Below are 14,794 nucleotides of genomic sequence, written 5' to 3'. Positions count from 1 at the left end.
ATTTTGTTGTATGCACAAGTCGTTTTCAGCCTTGCTTTGTATTATCAGACCTCAGCATGTGTCACCAGTCAGACTCCTCATCACAAGATGACTTTAAATGTCTTAGATTATACCTAGTAAACCATACCTTTGGCTCATATTGTTTTTTCCCCCACATGGTTTTGTTATTGTTCCTAGGAACTCACAGTCTGGCAGTCATAAAGAGATGATCATTCATGCACACACAACCAAGATACAGACACGTGCAGTCATATTTACACCCGTGAGTCATGGAAGGTTTTTTCTGTAATGATACACACATATTGTACACGTGTGGTGCACACTTTTAAGTTTATTTAAGTGTGAGTATGTTGAAGTTTTGGTTTTGTTCTGAAATTTCAATAAGTCTTAGATGATTACCGCCTGAGTTGACCACACCTACGTGGATTTCTTGAGAAGCACTTTAGTGGCGTAGTCAAACAGGTTGATAGCACAGCAGATGGGCAGCAAGAGCGGGATTGCGAAGTACCAGTCAGATTTGTATGAGGCCATCAACAGGGCTTTAGATAACCTCCTCATTGTTTTCTTCTGAAGCGTATCATTATTATCACAAGATACAGAACAAAACTCTCCCTATATGTCTCCTGCTGACTCACACTGTCTGGCTGGACATGGCTATCGGTGGGTAAACAGATACTGTGATAATCTGCCAATGTGTGCGTGCATTTGGGATTGTGCATTAGTTTGTTCCCTTATCTACCCTTGAAGAAGGTCAGTAGTTCCTGTTTAATATAAGGGAGCAAATAAGACAGGAGCAAACTAAATAGAACAAACCTGCCGACAAACTAACCTGAGCCACTGGCTGCGACGGCACTTTCACTGAATGCAACCCATCAGGCATCCTTTGATATGGACCTGTTCACTGTTTGTGGCATTTTGGTGTACTTTGGCATGAATTGATGCATTTGTGGCATTTTTGCAAAGCAACCACCGGTCATGCATGTGTTTCTGTGTAGGCAAATGCGCAAGAAAAGAAGAAGGTCAAAGTATTGGGGCACCTAGAGGTGGAGGACGTACTCAGAGCTTTTACTCAAGTAAAGGTAGTAATACTACAGTGTATAAATACTCTGTTACAATTAAAACTTGTGCATTCAAATATTGTAATTGTACTTAAAGTTAACGTTAAAAAGTATTAGCATCAAAATATACTTAAAGTACAAGCAGTAAAAGTACTCATTATGCAGAATTATTGATGCATTAATGGTAAAGTTGGAGCTATTTCATTTGTTTTACTATATACTGCTGGTAAGCTTGTGAGGTTCACCAAGGGATCAAAAAAAGTGTATCTTAATCTATAATAATACATGATAAATGATGTGTTTATATATTATATTCTGTTTTATTATTCAAAATCTTCAAAGAGACTTAATTTCAAGTCTTAATCAGACTTAATCAATGGAAATGGAGGATTTTGCGTTTGTATTGGATCATTATGGAGCCAGCCAACTAGCGAAACAACTGTTATGCACGCCAGCATCATCTTCCTTGTGAGCAAGTAAAGATACCAAATCTAAATCTGTTGAAAAGATAATGTACATCCAACGTGTACATTACACATCCCTGGTGGCGCAGCTCGTAGAGCAGGCGACCCACATTCAAATGCTTGCTGCAGTGGCCCGGGGTTCGAAACAGACCGTCTGCTATTTGCTGCATGTCATTCCCCTTCTCTCTGTCCAATCTTAAACTGCACTATCATTTAAGGTGTAAAACGCCCACATTTTTTTCCAGGCACTCTCTTCTCAATAACACGTAACAACATCAATCTTATTTTTAAATAGAACATTATATTCAGTCTTAGATGTGTGCGTCAAAGAATCTTCAGGGCAAAGATACTTTAAATCCACTGCAGCCTTCCACTTCGCCGGTTTTACATTTATTGTCCACTTGATGGCGCAGTAGAGCAAATGAAACACCATGAAGCTTCGGCCCATGAGCAAACCAATTGGATGGAAAGCTTCAATGCTTTATGAAGCTTTATCTCGCCATTACTAGAATTTAGACTCTGCATTTAACCCATCCTAGTATTAGAAGGAGTAAGCAGCTACTATACAGCTAGTCCACCAGTCCACACTTCATACTTGATCCGTTCGGGGACTTGAACCGGCAACCCTCCGGTTCCCAAGTCAAAATTTGCCTCTGAATTGTAGTGAAGCAGGAAAATGGAAATACTCAAATATTACCAAGTACTTCAGTAAATGTACTCAGTTACTGTCCGCAACTGGGGGGATCTTAATATTCCACTCACATGTGATTGTTGATCATCTTATTCCACAACTATGGACATTAATCTGCTGCTTTAACAGCCCCTCTCGTCTTTTTTCAGGCGTTCCACAAGATTTTGGAATATGTCTGCAGGGATTTGTATAAAAAACAATGTCTGCTGGCTTTTCTATGTTGAAACAGAAGAGGGGATTCACAAAACAAAATGACAAGTTCCATAAAGTTGGAAGCACACTTAAATATAATTGCATGCTGTGACAATAACAATTCCATTAACTGGAATTCACCTAAACCATGAAAAACAGAGGTGTCCACATACTTCTGGCCACAGTGAAATGAAAATCATCTTCACATCATCCACTCTAGATGGCAGCGGTAGATTCATTAGGCCAACATTACATGGCAGTAGGGTTAGGACAGTTAAGTATGAGATCTAATTTATTAATTCTTATTATTTAAGCACTTTTATCCCAACTGTTTGGCCCACTTATTACTTATATATTTATTTTCTATGGCATGTATTTTAACTTTAACCCATGCCAGAGGAAGCTTTTAAGTGTATGTGTCTGTGAAGCCAAAGGCAAATTATTACACGGACAATAAAGATATCTATTCTAAGTATACGCTAGAAAATTCTAGTGTTATAACTGTAAAAAGAAAAAAAGAAACTACACAATTTGTGTAATGACCAAAATGTAATTTTTTGTTTAAAAAAATTATAATAAAAAGCTTAAATTCAGTTGTACATGGTAAACATCAGCATGTAAGCGTTGTCATTGTGAGCATGTTAGAATGCTTTTAGCTCAGTACAGCCTCGCAGAGCAGCTAGCATGGCTGCAGTCTCTCGTCTTATTAAATGGTTTATAACGTACTAAGAAGAATGATTCATAAAGCAATGTTTAATCCTTCAGTTTTACTGACAAATACAAAAGCACCTAATTTGGAGATTCGTACGGAGCCCGGGAAGGGACATGGAGGGGAAACAAATTGAAGGTTGAAAAAGTAAAAAGATGCAGTAAAATGAACCTCTCCCATGTGTGTGTGCGCTCCATGGTTTTGGTTGTTTCCATGGTGCCGAACTGGCCCACTAGCCTACATTAACCTTTTTTTTCTTCTTCAAAGCTTCAATGTGTTCCCCCCTTTATGTCTCTTCTGTAGATTCATACATGATTTTCACTGGACAGCCACAATATTCTCCATGAACATCAAAGATTGAATACACTCCCAATCTTTCTCTCTTAAAGCTGTGAGACTTATAATGCTGGCTGACTCTCCTCTTGCATGCATACATGCAGGGAAATAAAATGTGTCATACTTCTCATGGTTAGCAATAACCTCTTCTCTGCACATCTGCTCTTTTCACCTCCACCTCCTTCATTTCCTGCTTTGTCTTCCCCTCTGCTTATTATTCCTCCCTTCTTCCACTCAAGTGACACATTAGCTTTATCTGGCAGGCAGATTTGTCAAGACCCTGACACATGTTTTCTCTTACAGATATTTTGCACACACAGCACACAAACACACATTAACTGAAAAGGACGTGGCATTATATTAACATGAGCACCGTTGAGGCTCCAATTCATTTATCGCACGTCTGTCGGTTTTTATTAATTCTTTCTTTAGTGTCTGAAGTGCGTCCGAAACGATTTGTGTAGGTTTTGACTTACAAGGTTTAATAGGGTTATTGATCTATGTGTGTTGGTTACATGTCCAATTATTCATCCTCCCTGCCATCACCTGTTACCATGGCAACATGCAGAGAACCTGCAGCGGAGTGAAGGATGCTTTTTGGTTTGTCTCTGTATCTGTGATTCACATGTAGCGTTTTGCACACATTAGAATGACTGTGTAAGACAGTGGTTCTCTACCCTATCCATTATCCAGGTCCCTTACCGCCCCCCATCAAAAAAAATGTAGCCTAATTGTCTCCCCTGAATTTTAATGTTGATTATTATTCTGTTTGTTTTATTCTGATTATTATTTTTAGTATTTATTATTTATATTACATATTGATTATATTAATTTAGTATTTCAATTCTTATAATATTTTTCTTATTATTAGGCTGCTACATTATGTTATTATAAAAACAAATTCTCCAAGATTGAAGTTACATAATAACATTTCTAAATAATAATAAATATATCATTTTAAAAATGTTTTCTTGTTGTTGTTGTTGTTACCTTCAATTGCCCTGATACACCATGTACCCAGGGAGCAAACAAAGACATTTTATTCAGGAGTGTTAAACAAATGCAACAGATTAAAGTTTGAGATTCAAACTTTAATCTGTGTCATAGACTGCAGCCACTCAGAAACGGGTCAGACATTCAAACTTTAATTGGTGTTAAACACAGCAGTCTCAGAACTGCCAAACAATTTGCACTCTTAAGAGTTCCAACGATAAACGAGCACAAAGGAACAAGTCTGAGGCGCTGCCCCCCCAACAGTAAGTCCTGAAATTCAGTTTTTTACAGCTGTATATAGCGCCAAATCACAAGTCACTTTTCACATTGAACAGGTGCTCTTTTATTAAATAAACAACAATAAATGCTTATTTTATTTATGTAATTTATGTGCACGTTTCCGTGTCTACTCACATTCTCTCCATTTCGTGAACACCTCCAGTCAGAGACAGAGCGGAGGAAAGGAGAGGAGAGAATTTCAAAGTGCAAAAAAGTAAAAAATGCAACACATTATTATAAATGGAGCGATGTCGACCCCAACGTTTGGAAACTAGACGACATGAGCAATGACATCTTGGCTCAAGTAGTTGCAGATCTGATTTCAAGCCCAGCAAAATTCAGCCTCCAACTCGACGAGACCACGACGTTTCCAATCTAAGCCAGCTTGTTGTATTCGTGCGCTATGTGAAAGACGACGTGATAAAGGAAGATTTTTTTTTTTAAGCCTCTTACAACAACAACCAAGGCAGTCGATGTGAAGAAACTCGTGGATGACTTCTTCAGAGACAACGATCTTTCATGGAATATGGTTTCTGCAGTTTGTTCGGACGGAGCTCCAGCCATGCTGAGACGACACTCTGGTTTTGGAGCGCTGGTGAAATACGATGCACCACACATCATTGTTACGCACTGTATTCTGTACAGGCATGCGTTGGCAACAAAAGGTTTGCCTCCAAAACTGGCAGAAGTATTAAAAATTGTAGTTGAATGTGTGAACAAGTGTGAAATAGTGCTATGAAGCACCGCATCTTCAAAGAGCTGTGTAAGGAAATGGGCTCTGAATTCGAGGTACTTCTGTACCATTCTAATATTCGGTGGTTAATCCTGGGGAAAGGTGCTGAATCGTGTTTTTACCAATGCGTGTGGAATTAGCCCTGTTTTTGCGAGAGTACCAACATTGTCACGCAGATTGCTTCGAAAATTCTGAGTTCATTCTCATTTTGGCGTACATGGCCGATATTTTCGATGCTCTCAATCATCTCAATCGACATATGCAGGGCGGTGGAGTGAACATCATCGAAGCGGAAGAAAACCTGAAGGCGTTTAAAAAAAAGCTACCTTTATGGAAACAACGAACAGAGAATGATAACTTTGCAAACTTTCCCCTGCTGGACGACTGTGTAAGTAAGATCGAAGACATTTCTGTACCTGTGGAGCTGAAGCAAGCAATTGCCATGCACTTAGATGAGCTCGCAAAGTCTCTCGACGGATACTTCCCCAACAGAGAGTCATATCCAGCATGGGTGAGACAGACGTTCACGTTTAGTGTTGCGACAGCAGATGTCAACGATGAATACCTCGACGAAATCATTGAACTTCAGCAGAGCCAGCTTCAACAGCAACTCTTCAGAACAACAACACTCTCAACGTTTTGGTGTCACCAAATCGTACCATACCCTCTTATTGCTAAGAAAGCCCTTGAGATATCTTTGCGAGCAATCCTTTTCGAGGATGGTAGACATGAAAACTAAGAAAAGGAACAGACTTTGTTGCAAAAATGATATGAGAGTGGCACTTGCCAAGGTGAAGCCGCGCATTTCTGAACTTGTATCTGAAAGGCAACAGCAAAAGTTACATTGATTTGCAGTAAATATTCATTGAGTTATGTTTTTGTGTGAAATTCATGTTTTGTTGGTTTTGTACTTTGAACACAGTGATTTTGTGTGCAGTTGATGCATGGTTCATTTTGTGCACTAATAAAAATATATGCCTATGTTTTGAAGAAATCATATTTTATTTTTCCAATTACGAAGGGTTCGGTGAATACACTGATGAAAATTGCAGGGTTCAGTACCTCCAATAAGGTTAAGAACCACTGCTCTAATTGGTTTATAAGGTACTATGAGATCTTTAAGATATGCTGTAGCCTGACCATTAATTGCTTTGTAAGTCAGGAGAAGGATTTTGAATTCTATTCTGTATTTTACCGGGAGCCAGTGCAGAGCAGCTAATACAGGAGTAATATCCAGAGCTTCTATGTCATTAGAAAATGCGTTTCGGAGGCCTTTAGGGCCAAGTATAATAACTTCAGTTTGTCTGTGTTTAACATCAAAATGTTGCTAGACATCCAAAAATGTTATGTCCTTAAGGCATGCTTGAAGTTTAGCCAATTGATTGGTTTCGTCTGGTTTAATTGATAGATATAATTGGGTATCATCCGCATAACAATGAAAGTTTATAGAGGGGTTCCTTATAATATTGCCCAAAGGAAGCATATATAAGGTGAATAGAATCGGTCCAAGTACAGAACCCTGCGGAACTCCAAGACTGACTTTGGCTGTCATGGAGGATTTATCATTAACACATACAAATTGAGATCGCTCAGATAAATAGGACTTGAACCAGCTTAGTGCGGTTCCTTTTATGTCAACACTAGTGGCTGCTTATTGTTCAGCTTGTCCCTAAACTGTATCCCTTGTATTAATTAATAAATCTCTGTTAAATACAATAAATGTAATTAATCTAATCCACATTCTTGTTGGTAGTTACCAACCAGAAAAAACAATGATTCAAAACCTGCTCCAATTTGACTTTTGCCTTGAACTCATCTGGCACTCCTCTGGGCTGCTCCTATGGCATAGCTGAAGCTCCTCCCAGGCGCTGTGCTTCTCTTCAACTGAGTTAAAGCTTGCAAAAGTTTCATCTGTTATGGGTAAAACATAGAAACGCTCGACCAGTGTCACCAATGCACATATTTCTGTCTTGTGAGCTGAATATCTCTTATGGAGATATTTGCTAATTGAACTGGGTGGTTCCGTTCCGACAACAGCGACAGGGTAGTGATGGCCTAGTGGCACACCTTCCAAACAAAACACTAGAAGGTTGGGAGTTCAAAACCAGGCTGCCACCATTGTACCCCTGACCCTGTAGTTAGTTCAATGTAAGTCACTATGGATAAGAGTGTCTGCTAAATGACCTAATGTAATGTAATGTAATTGTTAACAGACATTTCCACTCCAACTAGGCTTTAAAGCAAGGAGGGGCCTGGCTGGTGCGCACACAATACTATTCAATATCTTTACTGAGCTGCAACTTCCAGTCAGGCCACATATTCTTCTCTATGTATACTCTATGTCTACCTGTAGAAACTTCTAATTCCTTTGAATCTTTGACTCTGCTCTGAGATTGCAGTTTTCTTGTCCTCAACCTTTATCCTAAATGTCCTTGTAGACCTGCTCCTAAAACCTCAGCTACTAAAACAAACACTCTCTAATCTCTAGGATACGATGAAATGATGGTGAGGAATAATGGATTACAATCATTTGCTTTCTTACATGTCACTCCTCTTACTCCTTTGAGCAAATTGTTAAATTTCTATTCAATTTCTATTCAGTGAACCTGATGTATCTTGTACAGTATTGCCCCATCCAACTTTGGATATTGACCATACTGCCTTAATGCCAGCTTCCACTCCGGGGGAACTGAGTGTTTGTGAATCATCTTCACTGATGTTGAGGCAAGTGTCCCTATGGGTACCACCTCCCTGTGTAGTCAGACTTCATCACGAAGAGGTCCAGTTTCAGCTTTTTCAGCGCATGTTTTGGACACTCGGGTGAAGAGAGGGGCGGAGCTGTCGACTGATCACCATCTGGTGGTGAGTTGGATCAAGGGGTGGGGGAAGACTCTGGACAGACCTGGTAAACCCAAACTGGTAGTGCGGGTGAACTGGAAACGTCTGGAGGAAGCTCCTGTCCTGGGGATCTTCAACTCACACCTCCGGCGGAGCTTTTCAGACATCCCTGTGGACGTTGGGGGCATTGAACCTGAGTGGGCGATGTTCAAAACCTCTATTGCTGAAGCTGCGGTGATGAGCCATCCAATCCCTGTACGCCCAAAGCAAGAGTTGTGTCCGGATACTCTGCAGTAAGTCGGACTCGTTCCCAGTGAATGTTGCCCTCCGCCAGGGCTGCGCTTTATCACCAATCCTGTTGGTGATTTTCATGGAGAGGATATCGAGGCGTAGTCGTGGAGGAGAGGGGTTGCAGTTCGGTAGCCTGAGGATCTCATCGCTGCTCTTTGCAGATGATGTGGTCCTTATGGCATCATCGGTCTGTGACCTTCAACAGTCACTGGATCGGTTCGCAGCCGAGTGTGAAGCGGTTGGGATGAGGATCAGCACCTCAAAATCTGAGGCCATGGCTCTCAGCAGGAAACCGGTGGATTGCCTACTCCGGGTAGGGAATGAGCCTTTACCCCAAGTGAAGGAGTTCAAGTACCTCGGGGTCTTGTTTGCAAGTGAGGGGACGATGGAACGAGAAATTGGCCGGAGAATCGGAGCAGCGGGGGTGGTACTACAGTCACTTTACCGCACCGTTGTGACGAAAAGAGAGCTGAGCCAGAAGGCAAAGCTCTCAATCTACCGGTCGATCTTCGTTCCTACTCTCACCTATGGTCATGAAGGCTGGAAGCGGTAGATGATGGATGGATAATATAATGTATCAATTATAACAGCACAATGATCTGACAGACAAGCATCAAATATTTCAATATTGCAGATCAGAAAACCAGACGCAAACACTAAGTCAACTGAGGGCCTAGGATGTGAGTAGGTCCGGTGGAAAGCAGAGCAAGATTTAAAGACTCAACCAGATAAATAAATTCACTTACAAGAGGCTTAGCAGGACAACAGACATGAATATTAAAATATCTAAGAATCAGAAGTCGATCAAAGTTGTGCATAGTGTTTAAGAGGAAGTCCGCAAATTGAGTGTCAAAGTCTTATGTATTTTTGGGGGACGATACACAAAGAGGAATTAAGAGGGGATTGACCCAACCTGCTTTAATTAATTGCACCTCGAAGCTTGGGAAATGATCAGCGTTCAGTATGCGGCAGCTAAAATGTTTCTTAAACACAGCGGCTAGACCCCCGCTGCGGCTGGAGGGTCTAAGAGTTCTGAAAAAGTTACAATCATTGGAAAAGAGTTCAACAAGTGGAGCAAGATCACCAGCGTTAAGCCAGAATTCTGTCACCAGTAAGAAATAAGCAAGAGGATAAAAGTCTTATTGGATATGGATCTTGCGTTGATGAGAGCCACTTTGATATAAATATAATCCAACACCATTTTGCACCACAGAGGGCGGAGATTCCAGAGACTACACTGGAAATTACTAAATAATAAAAAGTATTAAATCAATGTACGCTCTGAGAGGGCTAGAAAGCCTCTCTAAACCAGCGGTGCTGGTCTACCAGCTAGTTCCCATTAATGATACTGGTCCATCAGCCTGCTGTTGCTGGTGAAGCTGAATTACCATTTTAGCTCATTTCTCTGTACATAAATATGCAGCCAGTACTTACATGGCCCGTGTAGTTGTAACTTCTTTGATTGTGTATTTCTATGTATAAAATAACTGAAATACAAGAGAACTGAAAAAGAAATTAGAGATATAAAGAAGATCTTTAAGGGAAGTCAATTCATTTATTGTAATTACTTGGCATGAAATACAACACATACCATTATCTTCAGACAAATGCATTTACAAAAAAATTAAAAACTGTAAAAACAAATAAGAAAATATTAATGAAAGTTAACATTTAATTGTTATAAATGTTTTTTTTTTATCTAAATTTGTTTGCGGCATTTAGAAAGAAATTACTTGACAGCATCTCTTCAAGACAATGTATACACACATTCATTATTTACAAACTGTAAAATGTGATGCACCATTCTACCTTGGTAACAAACATGTGTGATATGACTGCCTGCATGTACCAGTATGCATTACACACAAGCTTCTGAAGCCCAGCAACCCACCAGCAATGTCCTCCATCACAGCTGTATTTACACCTGTATGTTCAGGTGATCAAGCACTATCCCATTGCAGTCCAATAACCCAAAATAGACGGACAATCTTCCTCTAACGAAGAAATAACCTCAGTGAGCTCATTGCTGAGGTAGTGTGTAGAAATAGTGTGTGATCCAACACTTATTACAGAGTGTAACCCTGAAGTCAAGAGTGTCAAACTCCTTTTAGTTCCTCCTGTTACTCTTTAATCTCTGGACCCTCTGTGCTGCAGTGATGCAGCTTTTCCCCCATGTGTGTTCTCATGTGGGCTTTCAAGGTATCATTACACTGGAATTTCTTTTTGCATGTTTTACAATAATATGGCTTCTCACCTGTGTGGGTTCTTATATGATAGATCAATGTTGATTTCTGAGTAAATGTTTTCCCACATGTTTTGCAAGAATATGGCTTCTCGCCTGTGTGAGTTCTCGTGTGGATTGTCAAGTGACTATTATTTCTGAAAGCTTTCCCACATGTTTTGCATGCAAACGGCTTCTCACCTGTGTGGATTCTTATATGAGAGTCCAATAGTGATTTCGTAATAAATCTTTTCCCACATGCTTTGCAAGAATATGGCTTCTCACCTGTGTGAGTTCTCGTGTGGATTGTCAAGTGACTATTATTTCTGAAAGCTTTCCCACATGTTTTGCATGCAAACGGCTTCTCACCTGTGTGGATTCTTATATGAGAGTCCAATAGTGATTTCGTAATAAATCTTTTCCCACATGTTTTGCAAGAATATGGCTTCTCACCTGTGTGAGTTCTTGTGTGGATTGTCAGGTGACTATTAATTCTGAAAGCTTTCCCACATGTTTTGCAAGAATATGGCTTCTCATTTGTGTGGATTCTTAGATGAGTGTTCAATGCTGATTTATAAGGAAATCCTTTCCCACATGTTTTGCAAGAATGTGGATTCTCACCTGTGTGGGTTCTCGTGTGGCGTGTCAAGTTACTACGAAATCTAAAAGATTTTCCACATGTTTTGCAAGAATATGGCTTCTCCCCTGTGTGGGTTCTCATATGCATCTCTAGTTTTGATTTAATCTTAAAGTGTTTCCCACATGTGTCACATTTTAAAGGCTGTTTACCTGTGTGAGTTTCACAGTGCATCTCTGACAGGTTAGGGTTGTCTACATTGTTACTGTGACTTGTGCTTTCGTGATGTAGACTCTGTTGATTTGGCTCTGCAGTTCTAGTTGAGCCTGAGTCTCCATGCTTGCCTCCTTTCTGATCTTGGCTCTCAGCTACATGAGAGTTGTGAGAGAGGAGCTGGTGGTCACTTTCCTCATCAGTAGGAGTCAACATAAAGGTATCAGTCTCCTGCTTCAGTACAAGCTGCTCTCCCTCCTGACTGGTGCAGAGTTCCTCCTGCTCCTCTTTAATCTGTGGAGGCTCTGGGTCCTCTTGGTCCAGACTGGAGTTCCTCTCCTGAATACAGAGCTGCTGGTCAGAGAGAACCTCCTCCTCCTTACAGACATGTTGCTGTGGGAGCTCTGGAGGGACAGAGAACAAAAGGAATAAGATACTACTGTGGTGGCAAAGTAACAAAATGCAGACAATGGAGCAAATTAATACCAGTTTATATTTAAACACATGGAATTATATATAAATCTCATTCCTCTGTTTGTTATCAAACTTATAAAAGCTGTACACACCTCATGTGAACCAACAAGCCACATTATGAAATCTCTTCCACATGTTTTCCATGTAAAAGGCTTCACATGTGTGCGTTCTCATGAGGACAGTCAAGTGACTCATATCGGAAATGTTTTCTAAATGTTTCTCAACATTAAGGTGCCGTGTCATTCTTTCTTTACTTTTTAAGTCTTAAAATTGTTTTTTCATAATAATTTTATTTTTTGTGCTTGTTTATTGGAGTGAATTTAATTTAACATGTATTTATTCATTGTTGTCATTTTCAGAATGCAAAAATTACATTTATTGTTGCATACATTTAGTTTTTCTTGTCTGTGCTGTGTTGCTCTGTGAAGCACTTTGGGCGCTATGTATGAATGTACTGTATGTATGAAAGGTGCAATATAAATGAAGTTGAATATTGTTTCTCACCTGTGTGGATTCTTGTATGATGAGACGTCAATGCTGATTTCTGAGTGAATCTTTTCCCACATGTGTTGCAGGAATATGGCTTCTCTCCTTTGTGGGTTCTCATGTGGACTGTCAAGTGACTATTTTTTCTGAAAGCTTTCTCACATGTTTTGCATGCAAACGGCTTCTCACCTGTGTGGATTCTTATATGACAGTTCAATGATGATTTCTCAATAAATCCTTTCTCACATATATTGCAAGAATATGGCTTCTCACCTGTGTGGATTCTCGTGTGGATTGTCAAGTGACTATTATTTCTGAAAGCTTTCCCACATGTTTTGCATGCAAACAGCTTCTCACCTGTGTGGGTTCTTATATGACAGTTCAATGATGATTTCTTAATAAATCCTTTCTCACATATTTTGCATGCAAACGGCCTCTCACCTGTGTGGGTTCTCAGATGTCTCTCTAGTAATGATTTATACTTAAAGTCTTTCCCACATGTGTCACATTTTAAAGGCTGTTTACCTGTGTGAGTATCACAGTGCATCTCTGACAGGTGAGGGTTGTCTACATTGTTACTGTGACTTATGCTTTTGTGGTGTAGATTCTGTTCATTTGGCTCTGCAGTTCTAGTTGAGCCTGAGTCTCCATGCTTGCCTCCTTTCTGATCTTGGCTCTCAGCTACATGAGAGTTGTGAGAGAGGAGCTGGTGGTCACTTTCCTCATCAGTAGGAGTCAACATAAAGGTATCAGTCTCCTGCTTCAGTACAAGCTGCTCTCCCTCCTGACTGGTGCAGAGTTCCTCCTGCTCCTCTTTAATCTGTGGAGGCTCTGGGTCCTCTTGGTCCAGACTGGAGTTCCTCTCCTGAATACAGAGCTGCTGGTCAGAGAGGACCTCCTCCTCCTTACAGACATGTTGCTGTGGGAGCTCTGGAGGGACAGAGAACAAAAGGAATAGGATACTACTGCAGACATGCGAGCACATTGGGTTAAATATACATCAAATTCCTCCGTTTTGTGTTATTACGTTTTACTCACCTATCCTGTGTAACTTTATTTCGGGTTTCCAAACGACATCCAGCAGTCTGCGCTGACGATCGATCTCTGCCTCGTACTCGACGACAGCTTCTTGGAAAACTCCGAATATTTCTTCAGCAACAGCATTTAGTCGCTCGTTGACAAACTCTCTAAAAACCTCAACTGAAGACATTGTTGCTTAACTAGAAGTCAAATATTCATCCACGCCAAGACTACAACATCGTCTCCCTGCTAGTTTCATACATCCAGAGAGCTGAGCTAACGCTAGAAGTGCCTGTACTGTTAACTTCCGCTGCATGGCTTCTTCTTCTTCATCTTCTTCTTCTTCTTAGTCGTTGGTTTTACGGCCGGTGTACCAGCGTTAAGATGAATTACCGCCACCTACTGTGTTGGAGGGTGGACTAGAATCATCTCATCTCATCATCTCAAAGAAAGAAAAGAAGAATACACTTCACTGTAAATTAAATTCTATTGATAAGCTCAGTTTCTTTCAAATATTGGACTAGTCTCCCTAACCCAATGTCCAATAGGCTATATGTTTAAGACTCAGTTATTTCCCTCCAACCGTCCTGATTTCTCGAGGCTGGCTCTGGGGATGTGGAACGTCACCTCTCTGTGGGGGAAGGAGCCGGAACTAGTGCGGGAGGTGGATCGCTACCAGTTGGATCTGGTGGGGCTTACCTCCATGTACAGTCTTGGCTCTGGAACCGTACTCCTGGATAGAGGTTGGACTCTATTCTTCTCCGGAGTTGCCCAAGGTGTGAGGCGTCAGGCCGGGGTGGGGATACTCACTAGCCCCCGGCTGAGCGCCGCTACGTTGGAGTTTACCCCGGTGGACGAGAGGGTCGCCTCCCTACACCTTCGGGTTATGGGGGGAAAACTCTGACTGTTGTTTGTGCCTATGCCCCAAACCGCAGTTCTGAGTATTTGGCCTTCTTGGAGACCCTGAATGGAGCCTTGCAGGGGGCTCCAGTAGGGGACTCCGTAGTCTTGCTGGGAGACTTCAACGCACACGTGGGAAACGATGGAAACACCTGGAGAGGCGTGATTGGGAGGAAGGGCCTCCCTGATCTAAACCCGAACGGTCGTTTGTTTATTGGACTTCTGTGCTAGTCATGGAATGGCCATAACAAACACCATGTTCGAACATAAGGATGCTCATAAGTGCAAGTGGTACCAGAGCACCCTAGGCCAAAGGTCA

The 14,794-nt window shown here is 41.0% G+C and overlaps 2 protein-coding genes across 2 annotated transcripts; both read right to left on the bottom strand.

Moving 5' to 3' along the window:
- Positions 1-10,210: 10,210 nt before the first annotated feature.
- On the bottom strand, positions 10,211-11,825 carry LOC115006348 (gastrula zinc finger protein XlCGF17.1-like). The gene has a single exon (XM_029428546.1). It carries the CDS (start codon positions 11,809-11,811, stop codon positions 10,705-10,707), a length of 1,107 nt encoding a protein of 368 aa, XP_029284406.1. The 5' UTR covers positions 11,812-11,825; the 3' UTR covers positions 10,211-10,704.
- Positions 11,826-11,949: 124 nt separating this feature from the next.
- On the bottom strand, positions 11,950-13,310 carry LOC115006468 (gastrula zinc finger protein XlCGF71.1-like; the record flags this gene model as incomplete). Its single annotated transcript, XM_029428740.1, has 2 exons — positions 12,574-13,310; positions 11,950-11,999 (listed from the first exon to the last, which is right to left on the bottom strand). Coding segments are annotated over exons 1-2 (774 nt in total), but the record flags the coding sequence as incomplete, so codon positions are not given.
- Positions 13,311-14,794: the final 1,484 nt, after the last annotated feature.

Source organism: Cottoperca gobio, chromosome 1 (genome assembly GCF_900634415.1).
Source record: "Cottoperca gobio chromosome 1, fCotGob3.1, whole genome shotgun sequence".
NCBI lineage: Eukaryota > Metazoa > Chordata > Actinopteri > Perciformes > Bovichtidae > Cottoperca > Cottoperca gobio.
This window is presented reverse-complemented; position numbering and strand designations above follow the sequence as displayed.

Coding starts and splice junctions, on each gene's coding strand:
- LOC115006348 (XM_029428546.1), bottom strand. CDS start 11,811: ATGTTGACTCCTACTGATGAGGAAAGTGACCACCAGCTCCTCTCTCAC.